The sequence below is a fragment of the Nycticebus coucang genome, chromosome 7, assembly GCF_027406575.1.
Source record: "Nycticebus coucang isolate mNycCou1 chromosome 7, mNycCou1.pri, whole genome shotgun sequence".
Lineage (NCBI taxonomy): Eukaryota > Metazoa > Chordata > Mammalia > Primates > Lorisidae > Nycticebus > Nycticebus coucang.
The window spans coordinates 96,325,453-96,347,924 of NC_069786.1; the positions used below are offsets into that span (position 1 = coordinate 96,325,453).

At 38.9% G+C, this 22,472-nt stretch overlaps 1 protein-coding gene across 2 annotated transcripts in view; it reads right to left on the bottom strand.

Moving 5' to 3' along the window:
• Window positions 1-22,472, bottom strand: part of SATB2 (SATB homeobox 2) — a 188,201-nt gene that overhangs the window by 40,063 nt on the left and 125,666 nt on the right. For both annotated transcript variants that reach the window (XM_053598062.1, XM_053598061.1), the window contains 2 exons: window positions 16,786-16,998; window positions 12,493-12,648 (listed from right to left, as the gene is read on the bottom strand). In XM_053598062.1, coding sequence (XP_053454037.1) covers window positions 12,493-12,648; window positions 16,786-16,998 — 369 coding nt within the window. The remainder of the gene's footprint in view (window positions 1-12,492; window positions 12,649-16,785; window positions 16,999-22,472) is intronic.

Here is a 22,472-nt window from a genome sequence, read left to right on the forward strand (position 1 = left end):
ATTTATACGCGCTGTTATAATCTGCACTCATTACAATCACTTAGAACAACACTGTGGGCCTCGTTATGGACTGTGTGCTGTCTGCCATCAGTCTTTAAGAAGCGTAGTGCTCAATTTGCCCACTGACATGCAAGGTCTTGACCTTGAAGCTATTAGGAAGCAGATTAGACTCAAGTGTGATCATGTGTGCAGACATAAGCAAACCAAATTAATTTCTGGCACAGGGAGGTACCCAACAAGACCCTCTTCTTAGGGCACCAGAGAACTTCCTCAATTCCCTGATGGAGCTGAGCTAATAGCATGTTTAAGGGAACCCGGTTTTGAAGATGAAGCACATTCATGGTATTTAGAGGGTTATTAATCTAGTTTCCCCACAAAGCGTTTGCTTGGCTGATCAGATTAAGGGATGGCGCTTTCAACAGTGCACCCCCACCACAGCAGGCCCCAAGAAATCTGTGATACTTCACAGCCTTGGACATATTGCACCATGTGTACCCAGCTGCTTCAATAATTAGTTTATGAATGTATCAGCTGGTTCTGCGATTTGTATAAATAATAACTAACCCTACAGAGCAGAATGATTACTGGGGCCTTATAGTAGCACACACCATCAGACTTTCCCAACTCAAACTTGCTCTTTGACCAAATGCCGATATTCCCTACTCGTGGTGTTCCTGTGATGCCGTTTATAAATACTTATTTTGTATCTGAAATGGCAAGGTACTTTTTTGTCAGCTTTCTTCACGGCAGCCATGATGTGCTTTCCCCTCGATCTGACTCACTTGCTCACTCCATTCATTTGTATGGAAATCTTCAGGCAATCTATTCTTCCACCTCACTTCCCATCTCACCCACCGTTGTTTTATTCACATGATCCTTTCACCAGCCCTTTTGGGATGCTTATCTCTGTTTTCTCAATAGGGTCTCTTATTAGCTTGTTTGGCGACTAATGACTGTGTGAGAAAGCAGCACGCTGCGCACGAGCACACATGTATGTAGTTGTAAGTGGGCCCATCACAGAAGAGATAAAGGGTCCCCACACTGGGATTTTTTCATTTATATAATTTTTGCATGCCATCCAAGAAAGTTTTGCAGTATCAGGCAAAAAAAAAAAAAAAAAAGTGTAAATGTCAAATAAAACAGTGACAGATGACAGTATTCTCTATTGAATAGCACTGTTTCTGTCATGCATGTTCAATGGGAACTCATGAATTATTAATAAACAAATCTCCTTTTTCTGTTAAAAATCTCAAGTAGGTTTTTTGTTGTTGTTCCCTATGTGTTATATGGAGTATTCCAGGAGAATTATTTTCATTTTGGAAACACAGATACAGAAGTTCATCTGATTTCTAGCCTTGGCCCACTCTGTGAGTGGGCATCATGAATTGTGGAGTAGATACCTCCCTGTATTTCTCTGTTGGTTTGGTTCTAAGTTTTAGCCAAAGGTTGGCTGAATATTCATACAGTCCATTTAGCTTGTACAGTCTGGTAAAACTAGGACTAAGTGAATTACAAGTGTCTGAGCACAGTTAGGAAGTACAGAGAGTATTAGACTTGGATTCCTGAGTCCTAACTACTAAGTTTCTGCTCTGTCATTAAATATAATAAGTGGGTGACCATTAAGTAACTGATGGAGTTTCTAGGTGCTCAACTATGAAAGGAGTGGTTAACAAAAGATGATCTGTATGTTCCCTTCCCATTCCACACTCCAAGATCTGTTGTCTTGTTATCTGTTGGAAATAGCAGATAGTGATTAGCCTTCAGGGTTAAAAATGCAAAGAAAAACCACCATGACCAACTGGTCAAGGCCAGTATCACAAGTGATTAGATACTGACACTATGAATGCTGTGACACAAAGCATTGCAAAGGACACAGTATCTTATCTGAGGTGGTCATGCCCTGAATGCATAACCTCAGTCAAAACATGAGAAAACATCAAACAAGCCCAAATTGAGAGGTATCTGACAAACCAGTCAGTACTCTTCAAAAGTGGAAAGGTCATGAAAGAAAAGGAAAAACTTAGGAACTGTCGCAGACTACAGAAGATCAATAAGAAATAACAGCTAAATGAAATGTGGTTCCTGGAATCACATGGCGAATCCTGTGGTCAAATTATAAGATTAAAATAAGGTCTTAGTTTAGTTAATAGTATTAAAATAATGTTAATTTCCTGGCTTTGATAATTGCACTATATGAATAATTGCATTTTGGTGTCAGTGTTAGGAGAATATAGGTGAGGGATATGCATACGGTTCAGTACAATTATCCCTTCTGTATAATTTTGCAACATTTCTGTGAGTCTAAAATTAGTTCAAAATAAAAAAGTGTTTTTTTAATGAAGAAAATACTTAGAACTTCTATTAAAAAATATAAATACATGCCTAATTGTAATGATACCAAGGAATTCATGACCAAAACCTTCTTTAACCTTTCAAAATCTCAACCTAGAGAAGGAACATAAGTTCAAAGATTGCTTCCTTGCAATCACTGGTTAAAGAGTTCCCAAGCATTCAGTGAATAAGCAAATAATGTTTATTAACATCTCATTTTGGCCATCTCATCAGCCTCTTAAACAAATATATTTCCATCAGTAGAAAAAACAACTCCAACTACCCTTCCCAACTATACAGGTGAGGTGACACTTACACCAGTCAAGATTTAGTTTGTTTACAACACATGTGTTTTTTAAAAGTTGACTGTCAATCTAAATTTACAAAGCAAATCATATTATAAATGTATCAGAAATTCTTACTATTTCAAGCAATGTGCCATTAATTCTTTTGGAAGGTGAGTAATAACCCCAGAGTTTATTTTTGGTTAAATCAGTAATTTCACTGATGAGGTGCATAAATGAAATGATCTCTAGTTTACGGTTCATTAGAAGAGACAACAATAAGAACCACAGTTTGTTTCGTTTTTCTTTCATGAATTTATCTTCCATCAATTCCCCTATTGACTTTGTGTTCCAGCCACTGTGAATTGCTTACAGTCCCAAGATGCTGGGTACAGTCTCACCTCCGTGCTTTTGCAATGTAACTCTCTTGGGTAGAATATCTCATGCCCAAATTTCTGTTCCCTATGAGATGTACTTCAAAGCTCAGCTGAACATAGTCTTACGTGATCTCCTGTGAGAATTCATTGCTCGCTCCTGCAAGACCCTAAAGCATTTTGCTTTTACGCTTTCACAATTTGGTAACTATTATTGTTAGGAGAAGGCATGTCTGCATTCCCATCAAAACAATCACCTACTTGAGGGAAGTAGAAGACAAGATTTGGTTTCATACTCATTTTGGCAGAGTATGGTTCCTTGCACACAGTATATGCTCAATAAACTCTCATTGGATTGAACTGATATTATTGGAATACGTAGAAATTAGCCTACAGGAATATCTTGCAGTCTTACATTCTAAGGGTTATTTTGGGGGAGCAGCGCTAATTCTCAGAGGCACTCTTGTCAATGTGCTGAGGTTTGTGTCCCCATCTCTAATGCATGCACATAATATGGAAAATGGGGTGATCCAATGTATTCTATTACATAAGTTGCAAAGAGTACCTGGGCTCTCTCAGAACATTAATTCAGTTAAAAATCTACTCAACACTCACCTCCTGTGTGCTATGCAATGGGCTGGTACACTACATACATCATCTAATTGTCATCATCACTTTTTATCATCACTTTTTATTTATCAACAAGGAAGTGATCGAAACAGCTCAGGAAAAGTGTCATCATTGAGAATATGACATGTAAGTTGAATCTTGGAAGATAAAGATGGATCTCAATGGGTGTGGAGAAAACTGGAAGCACATACCAAGTACAGACAACAATATCAGCAAATGCAAAGACATGTAAAATTATCACCCCCAGGGAATCAGAAGCAATTCTGTGGGACTAAAGCACAGTCTGGAAATGAAGGCAGGGGTCAGATTATAAAGAATGCCAGGCAAAGAAATTATAACTTAATCCTATGGGTCCTATGAGTCATTGAAGGATTTTTGCCTCATATGACAAAGAATTAACTTTTCTTTCTCCCACACGCCCACACATTTTTCCTTTTTAGCAAGAAGTCCTTGGAGAAAAGACTATGACAAGTCAAGCATACCACTCCTAGCTTAGCCTAGATATCTTTTTTTCATAGTAAAATTGTGTTGATTGGAACTAACTGGTACCCACGAAGGCCTGGTATTAGTAAAGGACACAGTTCATAAACAACATCCTCCAGGAGTTTTCACTCTAAAAAGACATAACATGTATCATAAAGAGCTACAGTATATCAATCATTTAAATAATCTGTTCTCATCATTTTAGCTATTTATTTTCTTGGTGTGTGAACGAGGTTCAGTATGTATGTAGGGGGGATGGGTGTGTTGTTGTGTTGTTGTTCAGATAAGAGTTTTTAAAGCTCACCTGGATTGAAAACAACTGAGGAATGGCATTACCTAGTTCATTTCAAAAATTTTCAAAGATTTCAAGTTTTCAAGTTGACAGTAAATGAGTGACTTATTTTCCATGCTCAGCATACCAAAGACAGAGAATGTTCAAATGTCCAGGGTGGTCTTTCACAAAACAATGATACCGCCTAGTGTTTGAGTTTGGAGCCTATCAGATAGGAGTTTGAATCCAAGTTTTAAACTTTAGGTTTCAGTGATATTGGGTAGGTGGGGAGTGGGGGGACCTGCAGATGAGCAGAGTGGGATTCTGTCCATGGTACTGAAATGCCAGTGTGTACAAAGTTACTTGCTTTCCCTTCCTCAAGACATTGATTATGGGTGGCACCTATGGCTCAGTGAGTAGGGTCTGGCCCCATATACCAAGGGTGGCTGGTTCAAACCTGGCCCAGGCCATACTGCAACAACAACAAAAAATATAGCTGGGCTTTCTGGCTGGCGCCTATCATCCCAGCTACTTGGGAGGCTGAGGGAAGAGAATTGCCTAAGCCCAAGAGTTGGAGCTGTGAGCTATGATGCCACGGCTCTCTACCCAGGGTGACAAAGTGAGACTCTGTCTCTGGAAAAAAAAAAGAAAAGACATTGATTATGATCTCAACATCTCCCAATCCCCATGTTTTTATTTTACTTAAAAAAAAAAAAAAGTTCTATGTTTATGACCAATTTTCTAGGTTTTATCATATTTCATAACAAACACAAACGAGAACTTGCTTATATTACACACAAGTTCACAGCCTGCTCTACTCTCTACCGAGACAGAACTAACAACTTTGTCTCTGTTCAGTAAGGCTGTATGCTCCTTGAAAGCAGGGCCTTGCCACAGTGATTATTGTTCCCCTTGATGTGCCTGACCCAGATCTAATGAGTGAATTCAATCTACTAAATAGCAACTAGCCCCCACAGCTTTGCCCCTCTAGGAACTCTAATGAATGGATAAGTCAGCAAATGAACAGCTCTTCAAGAGAATGACTCAAGTTTTCCTGCAGCAGAAATGTAAAAGGCCATTTACTCACCCACATCTTCAATACAGAAAATGTCAGCATATGTAACCAAAAGGAAATGTTTTCTGAGTGTCTCAAAAGGAAATTCATATTATTAACCACAGACAGTTCGCTTTCTAAATGGAAGCACATAAAGTCCCCAAACAAACTTTTGTAACTGTGAAAGGATTTCTCTTCAGCTGGTTGAGACTCTTCTGAAGTGTGAAATGAGCCAGATAATATTCAGCTCTTGTTTCTTAGTCACAGAATTCTCTTTTCATGAATCCAATAAGTGTCTATTAAAATAAATAAACCCCCTAATGATTCAAGATAACCTAATCAAGAAAACTGAAATGGATAAAAGGCTAACTGCAAGGGAGACTTGTCAAGGGCTTCAGGGAATCCCTGAAGAGGGGGGTCATCTAGACCTGAAAAAAAGATCTGTGCTGAGCATTTGGTTATGGTTGAAAGTTAATTATTTTATACCTTAAATGTAATAAGTAACAGTGATCTGCTTATTTCTTTTCTTACTTTTCGAAGATACATACTATATTTTAAACTGTATTTTCATGTCTCTGGGCTATCTTAACACGTCTCTCACATCTCTATGAACGTATTTGGAATGACTGAGACCACAATTGAGAGTAAGAAAAATGTTAGATCAGAACAGCTCTTTTAACTCCTCTGATATGTGGGCTCAAGTGAGGAGGAGATTACATAAAATTTTGTTGCCCTCCTTCCCATAGACATACAGGAAATGCATAGCGCTTCGACGCCATGCAGCTTGACTATGTCTTTATATATGTAAATATGCACACACATGCGTACACGGGTACATACAACTGCAAGAGTCATTTATATTTGTCCAAAAAAAAAAAAAAAGAATGAATTTGGAATCTCGTACTTTTCCACTTAAACACTAGCAGAATATTAACAGCAAAATACACTGACAGAAAACAACCAAAATATTTCTAGTCCCCCATTTCGGGCCCAAATCTCAGCATACCTGTGATATGGCACTATAGTGGGCAAGCTCCTCAAGAATTTATCAGAGTAGGGGTGAAAAAAACAGACACTTAGAGCAGAAAACCAGTAGTAAGACTCTCTTGAAAGATCGACATGGGGGTCTAGAGTGAGGTGAGCAAGTGGCTAGAGCATGAAATGATGAAAATGCAGGCTGTGGCTTGGCAAGCACAGGCCTCCTTATGTTCTGCACACTAGGCACCTCACTTGCCTCACCCTCATCGTGGCCCGGTGAAAAGATGATGATTAAATAGTTTCTATAGCAAAGTGGTAGTAACCACTCAAAGGCTATTCTCCCACTGAGTTTACTTGATGTCTTCTTCCCAAGAGGCCTGGGGAAGCTTCAAAGGGGCAGCTTTAATATGGCAACCTGATTTGCTTCAAAATCACATGTAATTTTTCAAAGGTACCATGTTATGAACAGGCAAAATAATGCACCTCAATGAGTTTCTGCAGTAGGTAAAGAAAAGCTTAAAACCAGTACAAAAACTTTAGTGATGGCTTTTGGGGGCTAGGATAACTTGGGACTGTGGCTGCCCTGATCTCTCTGGTACGAACAGGGGCAGGAAGTACAGGCCATATGATGCCCCATGTAAAATGAGGTTGTGGTTTCAGTCTCACCCTTAACTTTGTCAAAACTGATTTGACATTTTAAGAACTGTATATGAAGTCTGCGATTAATCTCCACTGATACCTAATGAAGCACTCCCATAAAGGCTAGGTTTAGGGCATGAAAAATTAACATAGTCAACTATGATGGTTGTAGGAAGAACTCAATTCTGATTATGAGGTTAATAATAAAACCAAGATCTTGTGGGAAGTTTTGCTAATAACACTTCACTAGAACCTAATCTCTTGAGAGTATGCTGAGAGGAAAAGGAAGAGAAATTGACAGGTTCGGCCCAACGCTTGGGCATCACTGTGTTAACTGTCCACTTAGTTTGGCATTTGGAAATCTTGGAAAATTTCTTCAGTAAGTATAATAATTTTTTTCAAGTGGCAATTCTAGTATAAATATATTAATTATTTTAATTTGATTTTGACAATTGGCCCCTAAATCATGGTATACCTGCCCCAGTTGACAAAAGTAGAAGCTGTTCCTTGATAGGCTCTTAGAATGATTGTGTTCTGAAGAAACCTAATCACCAAAAAAAGTGCAGCTACTCAGGCAAGGTTGCACAGCTCATGTCACCCTGCCCGACAGGCTGAATATCAAGGACAAAAGTAAAAGTGTGCAGAATTGAGGCTGAGACCACCAACTCATTTCATGTGGGGGCATCCGATGGCCTGCACTTCCTGTCACTCTTCATACCAGAGAGATCAGGGCAGCCACACATCTACTTCCATTGCCCTGAGTTATCCCAGCCCAGAAAGCTATCCCCATGATGGGAACGTAATAATTTAAGATAAACATCAAAGCACAAGTGGCAAAATTTTGATCCCTTGACAACCTTTTCTAAAAGTTAGGAAACTAAATGATGAGGTCAAAGATAATATATTATGTTTTATAAACTTACTCCCCCACATGACAGTTTGGCTTTAAAGACAGAATTATAGTTTTAACTTGTCTTATAACTATGTGTTGCATAGTATGGTTTCAATTTGGAAAGAGCAGTGTGTATGCTCCCATGTACACACATATGTATTGGAAAAGGAAAGACTCTAAAATGCTAATGGTAATTATCTCTGGGTTGCAGAAATACGGGTGATCCATGTTTTCACCTTTCTGCTTTTCTTCACTTTCTCAATTTTCTGAAATGAGGTGTTGTTACTTGAGTAATCATAAAAATAGAAGTTTTTATTCTTTAAAAATAATATATACTAAATTATGCCTGGGACATTTTTAAGAAAAAATGCAAAAACAAATATATTAGCCCATGACTAAATGAGGAAAATATTAGCACATATGCTGAATGTGATATAAACTTCAGTCTGACCCTCGCACACAAAGGGCCCCAGGAAGTGAAGGGCAGAGCTTGCAGTCTGAGTGGCCACGAGGAGCTCCTTGTCTCTCAGTGGCTTCTGGTAATCCCCCCATCCCTCTGACTCAAATCCTGTACGGCTGCTTTTCCCCTGGTTTCCCAACTGCACCTAATCTTTGGTGATCTGGGAAGCAGAAATCTGGCGAGGAGAAAACATAGTGACTGTGGGCACTCCTGTTGGAGTTCTCCTTTGCTATTGTCCTTATAGCAAAAAAACTATAAAAGGAAGGATACAAGCCAAAAGAAAATCTATTATTTTTCTTTGTGTAATGCTGCCTTTCTTTCCATTGTTTTTGGTATTTTATAAAGACCTGCCATGGAGTTCTGTGTACTTTAAATCATTTAGCTAGTTAAGAAAATTAGACCATCTACAAGGAAAGATTAGATTCTAAGAAAAAGAAGAATATTCATCTGAGCCTAAAACATTAAAAAGGCGATCTGTAGGTAGCTGAGAACTCAGAACACTTTTTTTTTTTTTTGTAGAAAGATAGTGGTAAGGAATAAAGGTCAGCACACAAAATCCACTTAATCCAAATGTACATGAAGTAGCACATATTGAAACCCAATCACCATGCAGATCAGTTTCTATGGGGAAAATGATTTTAGAATTGTGTATTAAAGGCCAGAAATACATCTCATCCAGCTACAATGCAATCACGTTTGTGCCTCCTACTCTACCTTTTGTAGTAAGAAGGACTCTCCTAGCCCTGACTCTGGCAGCAACTCCTGCATCGATTGGCAGGGATCTTTAAACCTTGGTAAAGACAAGGGCATCCTACCAATGTCATCTCACCAGGGACGCCCCTGGGTCTCTGTTTCCCCCAAATCACCCCCTTTCTTTTATCCCAGCAGCCTCCAGGAGTGGCTCTTTTGTTACTGCCATCTGGGGTTTACCACCAGGCTCTCTCTTTCCCCTTGTCCATATGGAACAGAACACAACGTCTCTCTACCTTCCCGATACAGAAAGAAAGCCCAGGGCCTTTCTGAAGTTTTTATTCATGCTTTATTTTTATCTTTTTAATGGAGGACAGGGAAAACAGGGATTAAAGTAAGCCCCTTTTCATTTTCTCCCAACTCCATTTTTGCCCAAACCTAAGAGGAAAACAGTTATATATGTAGAATTGTGTCTTTGAGTATACAAATAATTCTTTGAGTATACAAATAATTCACTCTCCTCTCAAAAAACACCAAAAACCAACTTCAGATGATCCTTGGCATTCCACGAGCTGAACTAGTGTAGGCTAGAAAAGAGAGAAAAGAGCAGGAAATGAAAAAAACAATGAATTAGTGTCTGGGGAAAGGGGTAATTGATGCCAAAGGAAAGAAGTGTGGCTGAAGTTGCTGTCACAGCACATGGCCGTCTGGGAGGACCCTAGCAGGAGTGCCCACGGTCACTATGTCCATCCACTTAATACAGACCTATATCTAATAGCTGTGATGATTTTATATTCTTTTCTGCATTTTGTATCTATGGGGATACTATAATGGCTATAATAAAGATGATGTGAGAATGTTTTTATGTTTTAAAAACATAAAAAAGAAGAAAAGAGGGAGAGGAAGGAATCAAGAGAGTAGAAGAAAAACCTTTGTTCTCTCCATCCTCACAATCCGGCAGAGTGGTGTGGCACTTTCCATCACAGCCCAGCCAGGCTGAGTCTCACTTTTAGTCACAGTATACACATACATATACATATGTACACTTTATGGATATGCACCAAATACATGTCGGAGGTACCAAGTCATGCAACTGATTGAACTAAATGTGCTTTTTATCAAGTGAATGCTGGTATTTATAAAATAGAATGAATATCTTATGTTAAATTGTCTTTGAAACTATCAGTGACGTTCACATTTGGAAGCACCATTTTTTAAAAAGTATACTGCCTGGAACTTCTGGATAGCTGAATAGTGCAGGATCCCAGAGGGTGGTGCACTCAGGGAGAGTAGGCGAGCTCTGTTCCCCTATTCCCCAATCAAAAAAATATTTTTAATTATTAAAATAACAAAAAATAAAAATAAAATGCCTGAATTACCTTATAAATGTTTTAGAAATAGTCAGCTATTTATAATACATTTCCTTATTCATAAATAAGAATGAGATCATTATCCCATGAAAAAAGGAAAACTTCAAAACCTCAAACCATCTTATCCCCACTTAAACTCAATCTCACCCTTCAGCATGTTAATTCCCAGAACTATGTTCTCCCCCAGACTCTACAAAATCAGGATGACTGATTCTTTAGGAAACATCAAGAATTTGGAGAGCTAAGCTTCTGCCAATTGGCAATGACAGCTTTCAATCAGCTACTTGAATTATTTAGGTGGGGAGAGGACTGAAGGCATCACTATTTCCAAAAGCCATAGTGTCAAGTTAACAGGAAGATTATAAGGCATTTGTGAAACAAGCTCTCAGACCATAGTCTTCAGCCTCTCTTGAAATCTGCTTATAAAAGAAGGACCAAGGGAAACTTTGATATTTAAATCAAGTCACAACTAAGGGGCAGGTTTGCAAAATCAATTGTGCAGCTTTTATACTCACTGCACATTCACCACATATGTCCTTTATTACACAGTGGAAAACCATTAAATGCACAGTAGTTTTGCCAAGTGGCATTATGCATTTAACAGCTTTATTCGTTTAACAGCTCCAACTCTCATTATATTTTGCCATGTGGTACATGGGATTTTATGCATTTAACAGTTTAAGAAGGCTCCACGGTATTTTCTTTTCATGTACTATGGTTGGACATCCTATCTTAGCAAGCTGTATTTCACTGATTTCATTGATGAGAGAAAGTCAGAGTAATATGGAAAAATTAGTACAGCAAAATTGAAAAGAAAAACAAACATTAAAACATTTTTAAAGTTCCCTGATACTCTCCTCCTCTTCCTTTATCAACATTTGAAAATAACCTACATCAGGTTACTGCAAAACTGTAGGTAAAAATGCCTCATCTCCCCAAAGGCATATAATTAGTCTAATCATACCATTCAGATTATCATTTGAAATTTTTTAAGTTTTCAAAATAATTTTTATGGAAAATGTCCTTGCTTAATAGAAACACAAAACTCATTAACTTCCTTTCTTTACAGCACACAACAGATCTGTTAGGGAGATGATAGACCATTTCACCATTTACATATGTAAGGATGAAAATATTTGTCATGCAAGGCCACAGAGGAAATGAAGCTCAGAATCAAAGGACTCTCAAAATTCTGCTTTAACTAACTTGTGTTTCCCCCCTACTGCATTAGTTGTTCACCCTAAGAATAAATAAGTAAGCACCTCAAACTAACCAGGATTTCAGAATTGGGCAAAAGTTGTCCCCTTTAAACAAACTGAAGCAGATAGATCCCATCAACTGTTGCTGCTTTCAGAAATAAAAAATCCAAGCATCTGTCGGCTCTTTTCCCTAGAGCATTGCATTCCCCACAATCCCAGCTCTCTGAAAAATTTTACTGGATAAGCTTCTATGTTTTTCTGTTAAAAGATTTTAGCACTTACTCTGCACTCCCCTCGTGTATTTCCTCCTGGAAAAACAACTGTATTCTGTACATAAAAGAAACACCTGACATTGAAAGGTGTCTCTGGGGCTGGGGAAAAGTGGTTATTATAATGAAGTCAGCCATTTCCCTGGTGGGAACAGGAGACGATGATACCTGGCTAAAACATGGTCTCAGAAAGGTGCTGTTATGTACATTCCATGTTTTGTTCAAATACCAAAAAAAAAACACAACAAAAAACGAAACCCACAACAGAAGGGTAAACAAAAGAGTATACAGCAGTGCTTAGAATAGTTCTAAGGAGAAAAATCACTCAAGGCTGATTCTTTTCTGAAAAAAACTTTTTAAAAGAAAAAAGCTGAGGTTTTGGCTTACTCTATATTTTGAACTCCAGTGGGAATTAAAAGCAATCCATAGAGCAAAAAGCAGAACATGACAGGTTCCCTGGAGAATATTATTGTTATTATTATTATAGGAACAGATGTATTTTTATTGGTGGGAGGAGGAGAAGGGTCTAATTCCAGCCCTCAATTTTGCTCTTTTAAAAACCACTCACCTGACTTTTATTTGCAGCCACTTTGGCAAACAGGGCTTGAGACACCTTGGCCCTTTTCATCTCCTGTTGGATCTCGTCATAAATGGCAGCTGTGATGTTGACGTTGGCGCCGTCCACCTTAATAGGGAGGTCTGTTGTCGGTGTCGAGGTTTTGGCCTACCAAGAGACCATGAAAATAATAATTTAAAAAGTGCTGCATTCAGCCCAGCCATCTGTGCAGAAATTATCAAAGGATTTCAGTCAGCTGATGCCAAACCGCATTAGCTACAGAGGGACACTTCCTGTCCATTATTCTAATCAGGTTAATTGTGATTGGAAATAATTGCATTGCATTCCTATAGGACATGCAGAATGCTGTCAACTCTGCTCCCTCACAGTGTCCTGGACGGTTCACAGGTAGGATGGCTACCCTGGACACCAAACTATAAGCAATCATCTAACTGAAAACAAACATGCAGAGCACACACACACACCTTTTTCTTTCTCAAAGTGTCACACCTTAGAGGAAGAACCAATTCTTCCAGAAAAAATGAGTAAATGGGTAGAGGTCTCTGAATAATAAATTATTACTCAATTTAATGCACTCCCCTGAGTCTCTCTCATTCTTTATTAAAGCTGTATGTATGTCATTCGAGTATGTATGGTTTCCCATCATTATCATCATTATGCTACCCAGACAGTCACCTAATTTCACCTAGGAAATCAGTGGAAATGAAACAAAATTTCATTTCATAAAACTAGGCTTCAGAATGCCTTTGATGTGCAGTTTTCATTTTCTTAAACTCATATTGTGGTTTTATGTATTCTGCCGTGCTCGTTTTAATTGAATGATTTCCCATCAGCTTCGGAGACAAATGAAGGACAATATAGAAGGTGTCTGTACTTCTTGGGGTTAGGATAACCCTAAAACGTTTGAATCTACTCGATCAAAAAGATGGTCAGAACAATGCATTGCTGATGTCTAATGGGAAGAGGCTGAGCCACTTTCTTAGAAGCCCTGGCAGCAGATCTCCAGGAAAAGACAGCCCTGAACCCTGGGCATTACCAGTTGAAACTGGATCTTTTCTTTTCATTCCCAACCACCCTACAATCTCAAACCAATGGAGTTGTCACAATTTTCCTCCATGAATGCCCTGACTGTTCTCCAATGGATCCAACAATCCACAGGTCTGAAGAAAGACAAAAGACGCAGTTTGGACATTATGTGATCAACGATGTCCAGAGGGTGAACTTAGGGCCCTAAATTTCCATGAAGGCCTTGCTTCCTAAGGGTGCTCAGTGACTTTGGCCATTCTCCTTCAACCTCCCTCTCTCATACTATTTTGCAATTACCGTGAGTTAATAAGTATAATTTGTGGGGTACTTTTTATGGGCCGGGTACTCTAGAAACTAGAGTTTTAACTTCTGTTACCTCATTTAATTCTTCTAAGAATCTCCAGCCCAGTGAGTTAGACATTATTGTTATCACTTCATAAATGAAGAAATTGGAATAAAAGAAGCTTTAACCTACTGGAAGAACATGCAGCAGCAAGTGAAGGCACAGGACCACTGCTCATCACCATCCCTCAAATCTCCAGCTCACTGTGGGTGCTGTTTTTACAAGAATACTCTTTCCTGGTAGGTTGGGGCCTTCCCCTAATAATCCAGTTCTCTTGTCATTCTTTCCAAGAAACTACTCTTTCTTCTCAGTTTCCTACCCTGCTAAGTGAATGTTTTAGTGTATCATTTTTGCCTTTCTCAACTAGGTTTTCTTCACTGGCCTTAGGGTTAGGATAAGGTAAGTATCTGACCTAACAAGTCAGACCTTCTCTAGAACCCTGAGGGCTAAAGCTAAACTGAAACTCCTCAAGGAACCACAATGTATAGCTGAGAGCTCAGGTTCTGGGATCACAGTAACTAGACTTCAAATCCTAGCTCTACCATTCAGCCAAATTAAATAGGTTTTAACTTAATACAAGGCATTTAGCCTATCTAAACCTCACTTTCCTCAGCTGTAAAATGGGGACAATACTAGAAAATGGTGATGACTGAATTCGTGCAAAATGCTCACAACACCTAATGCACAATGAGGCCTTTAACAAATGATGGTTCTTATCCTGGCATGGTTGCTTTGTTATCATTAAGCATACCAAGAAATACCAGCCAATTGAAGAATTATCGGAGGTTTAATTTCAAATTTGAAATTTCTTCAATTTGTTTTTTAGCCACCAATGCTGAAGTACCAATGGGGTCTGGAAAATAATCTCCCTGAATCTACTTAAGCTGCCTGGGTGCAATAAATCACTGGCTTCAACAAAAAGGCGGAGTCAGTGAGCACTACTCTAATATATGTTCTCACAGTGAAAGCGTTGCCATCTTACGGGGCTTTACTACTGCTATGCCTATAATAAATTTTGGAAGCAGGTAATCATGAAATGGTTTAAAAGACTTTAATAACTTCCCTTTTCTCAATCTTTGCCCCTCCCCAAAGAAGACAATTCTAGAGAATGTAAAAATGCAATGCCATAACTGTCTTTTCAAAAAAATGTTTAAATACTTTATACTTCATTTCAAAAATCTCAACTGTGAAAATACATGATCGATTTCCCTTTATACTTGTCCTTAAAGAGCACCTTTATCTAAGCATTTTCTAGATGGTATTCTGTTCAAAATAAGCAAAACACTGACCCTAAGGCCTTGTAAGTTGGTCTGACTCTGCAAACTAAACATCCTTGAAAGATGTGTGAGATATAATCTTTTTAGAAAAATAATAAAAAGGAGAGCAAAACAAACCGCATACCACCTGCGTTATTTTCTAGTAAGTAGGGTAACTTTCTGAGAAGAGCTGCCTGGATAAATGGCCAAGAAGCATGGCTAGACTCTCTTATAATGGTTCAATGGGCTTCAAAAGTGTCAAAAGTACTAGTGAATTTAATAGAAGTAAATATTAGCACAAATTAACAACTTGCCCAACATAATAGCTCAATCTGTATACCCCCACCCCCGATTTTTAAAAAATAAATAAAAAGGCTTAGTCTCACTCAACGTAAGTAGTCAAGGGACTTATTTTTGGTTTAACAGTAACTAAAACTCATAATTCACTGAAGACTAAAATGTAAGTAACACAATTTGGCAGGGCATAATAGCGATCTTCAATTAAAAATTTATTGCAGAATGCAAAAAATGTAAGTAGCGTTAAAATGTGTGAAAAATGGATGTATTTGGAAAAGCTCAAATATTTCCATTAGGATAAAATTCTGCTTCTATGTTTAATCAATTCCTTGGAATTTATCAGGAAACAAACTTATAAAACCAAAGCGATAGTATCTAATCAAAACAGCCATTGGTTCTGAAGCACCCAGTTTTTACATGTGTATAAATGTCTGCCTGTTAAATACAGGCTTTGAGAACTATTACTAAGATGGAACTTGCAACCATATTAGCAACAGTGAATGGAATAGCTTTATCATAAATCCATGGTGTAGTAAAAGTTCAGGGGAAATAGGGAGCCGGCTCAGTCTGAATTGGAAATGACCCCTGGTTGCCTGAGACCCTGACCCTTCATGGTCGCGAGCGTTGAAGATACATCATTGCTAGACGTATACATCTGCAGGAAGGCCTGGGAACACAAAACTTTTACAGTGTGTAGAGAGGAAGGATGGAAGTCACCTAATCCTGTGGGATCTCCATCTTAGAAAGGAAAGTAATTAAGGCCTAGCTTTCCACTATCATTTTCTGAGGGCTCACTGAGTGGTAATCTCATTCACTCCACCCTAGCACTGCAATGCCTCCACTACGTTCAGGTTTACCCTCATTTTGTCTTTTTCAGATTGAATCTTGGACTACTCTCTGTCCCCTGCTCTCGACCACCCTCCATCCCATCCAAATAAACATAGGAATTTCAGGAAAAGCAGTGTGCTTGCTATGCAAACTCGGCTTCAACATAAAACCCCAGCTCCTTCTTCGATAACAGAGCAGCTGTGTGAAGACCTAGAGCAGCAGTTCTCAACCTGTGGGTCGTAACCCCCAGGAACTGTATTAAGGGCCGCGGCATTAGGAAGGTTGAGAAGCACTGTTCTAGAGCCCACCCTGCACTTACTCCTGCCTACCCACCCACTCGCCTGCCATCTATGGAAGAAGGGAGTTCCCTAAAGGGGCAGAAATGGACAGGGGAGTACACTATTACACTATTAGATGGCCAAAGGGTCGCATCCTTTGGCATGTTCGGATTCTTGAATTATGCCTCTTAGTGTCTGAGGGCAAACACAGTCTAAGTGAAGGCACAGTGGATAGTCAGCGGAGCAGGTCTCTCACCTGAGGGGTTCGGGAGGAGCTGGGACTGCTGGAGGCCGAAGAGACCATGCTCACGTTGGGGTTCATGCTCCGCTCCCTCTCATCCTGGTAAATGCGATCCCGCTCCACCTCTGGCAGATTGAGGAAATTCTGCATGGCCCTCAGGTTTACCAAAAGAGACTGAGAGGCTGTCCGAGGGTCTTCTTCCTTACGCAGAATCTCAGACAACAATCCCTGATTAAATGGGGAAAAAGAAAGAGGTCAGGCCACATGTGCAGGTGTGCGTGTGTCATTTCTGTCTTCTGTGCTCTCCCCCTTTACTTGCTTGATGTAACCAGCTGGCTCTGATGTCAAGAACCTCACGCTTATTCCTCAAGGTTCTCCTGCACAAAGGTGTTATAGGAATGTGCTTGTCTTCTGGGGGCTGTGCCTTATTTTAGGACCGTCCTATTCTGACACATTATCATTACTGTAATAATGGTCAGTGTACAGACATGCCAGCTAGCAAGGTAGGCACTCGGGAAGAATTGTGAAACTGCAATCACCACCAGGTGCCTCCTACAAGTATTTCAGGAACTGTTAGAACTCTCTCTGCTTGAAGCTGGGAACACTTGGCAGTCCTGCTCAGCTTTACAAATCTGCCAAGTTTGGTAAATTTAGTTTCGACATTTAAACAGCATGGGAGATTTACACCGATTTAAAAAAAAAAAAGTTTGGCTGAATTTCTGTGTGACCGGCCACTGTTTTCAATATAGATGTTTCTTATGGAAAAAAAAAAAAAAGACACAAAGCAAATGGCTATAATTTGTGTTAACCCTCTAATTACTTCCCAATCTACACACATGCAATAGTTATCCCTGTATATATGTACCAGGGGCATCCAAACCTTTTTATGAGGTGCCCTCAAGGGGCAAACTCTAATCTCACCATTAAAGCAATGAAAATGTAGTCCCATCCAGTGATGGGCAGGCCAACAGAGCACACCGGGACAATAGTGTGCATGGAAAGCTGTGATAGGCTCAGATACCTTCTGAATGAGGGACTCATCCACATAGAAAGCTTTAAATAGAAAATTAGTGTTTCCATGTACGCTAATGACAGAATTCCACAAAGAAAAGGAAAAGGTTGCGTAGTCTAGAGAAAGCTAGTATGGACTCAAAAAAATGGCTGGAGAGCTAAGGTGGGACATTGTAGTACTGGGGCAGATGCAGATCCATTTCCCTTCTGTATGCTGGTTGGATTATTGCACAGAGGCATCACTTTGTATTCTTAGCTAATATCTCTTCTCAGGGCAGGGTCAGATCAGGGTTTAGGATTATCCCCCAGGAAGAGTTGAGATGTTAATCCTGTGTCTTAGAACAGATGGAGCAACCCCAAATCAAGAAAAGTAACTTCCGGGTGGCGCCTGTGGCTCAGTCGGTAAGGCGCCGACCCCATATACCAAGGGTGGCAGGTTCAAACCCAGCCCTGGCCAAACTGCAACCAAAAAATAGCCGGGCATTGTGGCGGGCGCCTGTAGTCCCAGCTACTCAGGAGGCTGAGGCAAAAGAATCACTTAAGCCCAGGAGTTGGAGGTTGCTGTGAGCTGTGTGAGGCCACAGCACTCTACCTAGGGCCATAAAGTGAGACTCTGTCTCTACAAAAAAAAAAAAGTCACTTCTGTGAACTGTAGTAAAGTAGCACAGATGCCAAAGACACTTCTGGTGAGATGAAAATTAATGCAAAGAAAACACTATCAGGTTCCTAATATGTGGCTTAAATATGAAAAGGCATTGGATGGAAGAGAAATATACCATCTCTGGTTGTCCAGAAATTTTCAGGGGAAGTTAGGCAATGCTATAAAAAAATAAAGTAATACATTACAATATAGTGAAGCAAATTCCACTAATAAGAGTGTGTCTCCCATGGTTTGCAATCCAAGTAAGTAATCGCTACTCAAAACGTGACATGAGACAATTTTTTTTTTGTTTTTTTTTGGCCGGGGCTGGGTTTGAACCCGCCACCTCCGGCATATGGGACCGGCGCCCTATCCCTTGAGCCACAGGTGCTGCCCCATACATGAGACAATTTTACTATAAGGAAGCTACAAGTACCACGTCATCCACTAGTTCTGCAACTTGGGTGTCATGTTATTTTGATTAGAGGAATTCTAACAAATACTTGATAGAAGTGCGTACATAAACATTGCTAAAGAATTCTGTGTGTATGTCCACACATGTACAGGCACATTCATGCCCAAGAAACAGGGAAGGTAAAATGATTCTAGGAAAATCTAGATATATTGTCATGCTTTTAGAATCAACCAGTTAGACACTTATCTCCTTGTCTCCCCCCTAGAAATTATACAATCTAGGTATTGATTGTCTTTCTGAAATTAAAAGTCAATTCTGCCTTAATCTATCCTACTTTCCACTTGCACTAAGCAACCTGAAATGGATTGTTTCTTACATTAAAATATCCAAATTAATATGTGGAAAAGCAAGGGAGAAGTGGATTTTAAATCACTACCAACTTCTGATACCAGTAAGACACTAAGATTGGCATTTTCTGAGTTCCCTTTAATGATGATCTCCACGTACACAGAACAATTTGGTCCCCTTCTCCTTTCCTCCCCTACTTCTCCTTCTTCTCCTTCCCTACAAATAACTTCCGTTATTTTAACACATTTCAAATTACTAAAATTTGAAGGTGTTTTAAAGTTAACATGGTTATAGTCTTTGTGATAGTTATTAGGATTATATTCAAGAAATTTAAAGGCAAAGTGTATAAACTTATTCTTCCTCCACAAAATTATCTTCACCAATTATGGAGTGCATTACAGAAAAAAAATCTTGCATACAAAATAGTGACATGACAAAAACTGTTATTCTAATGGATCGTGGCTCAAAATTATAAGTATGTTCATTCCTAATTAATAAACAGGTATATATTGTCTTTATTTATTTCTTGTTTGGTTCACTTTTTTTTTTCTACTTTGAAACTATATAGCTCCCTCCCCTACATTTTTATTTTTACATGTTGGACTACCTTGTTGTAAAGTTAGTCCATCTCTAAGGAAAATAAAGATAAAGCATCCTTGAGAATGCTCTTCTTCATTTTTAAAGTAAAAGAGACAGAATATTTGTATTTTAAGAGGCTGAGGGATATAGTGCAGCCTCTGTTTCATTTGCCTAATTGAAAATAAAGTCTCAAACGAATAAGGTGGCCAGCACCGCCTCCATGTCTGACCCCCAGAGAATTAGAACACCACTTCAAATTGCTTACTTAAACTCCCATCTGTGCAGCCCTGGTCCCAAAGTGGATTCTTTTTCACCTCAGACATTTTCAAAAACAAATGGCTAACTGGTGGGCATGTGAAGAGTTTTAGTTGTTTTGTCGAGTCTTTTTCATTTTAGTTATGTGCTCTTAATTATTCAAAGTACTTTTTTAAATGTAGTTCAAATTCTGCAGGCTCATAAATTTAAAGTAAGTTTATTTAATTAGTTGAAAATCATCAGAGGAAAAAAGAATCAAAAGAAAAAATCTACAGTGTAACTTACATATACCACAAATCATATACCACCATCTAATTATCAAGGTAAGTAAATGTTTATCATATTGAAACTGCCTTGAATAGAACATAAATTAATAATTTATCTCACATAAATATTTCTAAAGCCCTTGCCACTATGTCATCTGGCATTTTAATTACCAACCAGCCAGGCAGGAGGTGTCATTGGACAGTCCCATTATGCAGTCTGAGGTACAGAAAATGTGGCATGGCACCTGGGCACCGACAAAAAGATGTACTTTTATGAATAGGAAGGTCATGAATATTGAGAATGTGCAAATGGAGGGAAATTAATAAATTAACCAGGATATAGCTTATTAAACTTTCATATCAGTAATCATATTAAAACATATTATAAGTATTGAATAAAGTGATCATTAAGTATTTTCCTCATTGTAGGCAACAGAGCCTTCTCCAGGGAGACATTATAACAATTTCCTCCACAGTGTTAGGCTGAGGTTATGTAAGATCAGGAAACATGTTGACTGAAAAGGAGAATGAACATCTGCCCAAGGTAAAGAGATACCTGCAAAATAGAGCTTAGGTGACAAGTCACTAGAAAAAGAAAGGAGCAGGAAAAGGGACCCTCAAACAGGCCTTCTCCCTAGCCTACTGACGGAGAATTTTGAAAGCTTTATATAACTTCTAGCACCAGCAAAGAATATATGAGTTTGGTAGAAAATTCATTAAAAGCATAATAATTTAAAGTGCAAAACAAGATAATAGAATGCCATCTAGTTGCTTACTATCCCCACAAATAAAATAAAGAATTTGGGCTAAGCGTATTCTTACATTTTCTAATATTTTAAAATAATACTCCTTGCAACAAATTAAATGATCTTACAGGTTCTCAGTGGCACTTTCTGTCACTTAGCTTTGATTTCTATACTACTTCAACAAATTACATAGCTTGCCCCAAATTGTTAGTATATATGATACATGTTGATGTTCAAAAGCTTGGGAAACATAACAATTGTTGGTTCTATAAAATTTACTTTCAAGTTTTTGCACTAGCCCTGATGCCTTTTCTGGGACAATTGAGAAACTACCTTTGAAGGCCTTTAACTCTATAAAAAAAGCAGTAACAGAACATGAGCACGCGTTAGGTTTTAGGAACACTGAGCCCCTCAAAGACCCCCATGCTACTTCAGGGCTGAAAGCAATCATTAAAGTCATTAGTGACCAGATTTTAACAGGTATCCATTTTCTTCAAGGCTCTCAGACTGCTGGTAACTCTCTAGGATTCGGCTGTATCTCATATTGTTACCTAGGGAGCCCTAAATACAATATCTCTCATTGACTACCTAAGGAACCCTCAAATTCAACATGCCAAGTCTCAAAATGACAGACTGGTCCTTAACACTTTTCTTATTTACAACTTGATACCAAGCTCAGAGATGGATGAAGCTTTGGTGGACGGAGGCCACTATACCAGCGGTTCTCAACCTGTGGGTCATGACCCACAGGAACTGTATTAAAGGGTTGCGGCGTTAGGAAGGTTGAGAACCACTGCACTATATGATGGCAGGAAGATTTTATAGTACCACAATGTAAAAGATGCCAGGCATCATAAATTCAAGACAGAACTAGTGCTGCTTCGGCTCAAAGGAGGGAGAAAGTATCCTTGTCAATGTCAGGATTCAGGGGAGACTTATCGGAAGAGGTGAGGAAATCTAGCCGGGACTTTAAGTATAGATATAATACTACATGGATTTAGAGACAGTGGTGAGACCGGGCAAAGGGGAAGGGGAGGGACTGGACAGTATTACAGTATTAGCACATGTGGAGAAAAAAGAATGAACATGCTTACTTCAGAATACCAAGAGAAGTTTCTTTCCTTAAAATTCAAAAAAAAAGTACAAAAAGTAATAAAGTGGTAAAAGATGTTTGGAAGTGAAAATAACACAATCCACATTAATAAAATTCTGAACTACTGGAGTATACACAAGCTAACCAGCAAAAATTACCCCCCCCAAATGAAGTGATATTAGATAATCTGTTCAGTGATTTTGTCACCTGCAACAAATTAGGCTTTCAATATGCAAAACATCTTCCTTCCAGAAAAACAAATGATCACGATTCCATTTAATTGTAATTTAATGAGGCATAATTTATTTTTTAAAGTGATATACACCAGGTGTGTACTAAGGAAACTGGC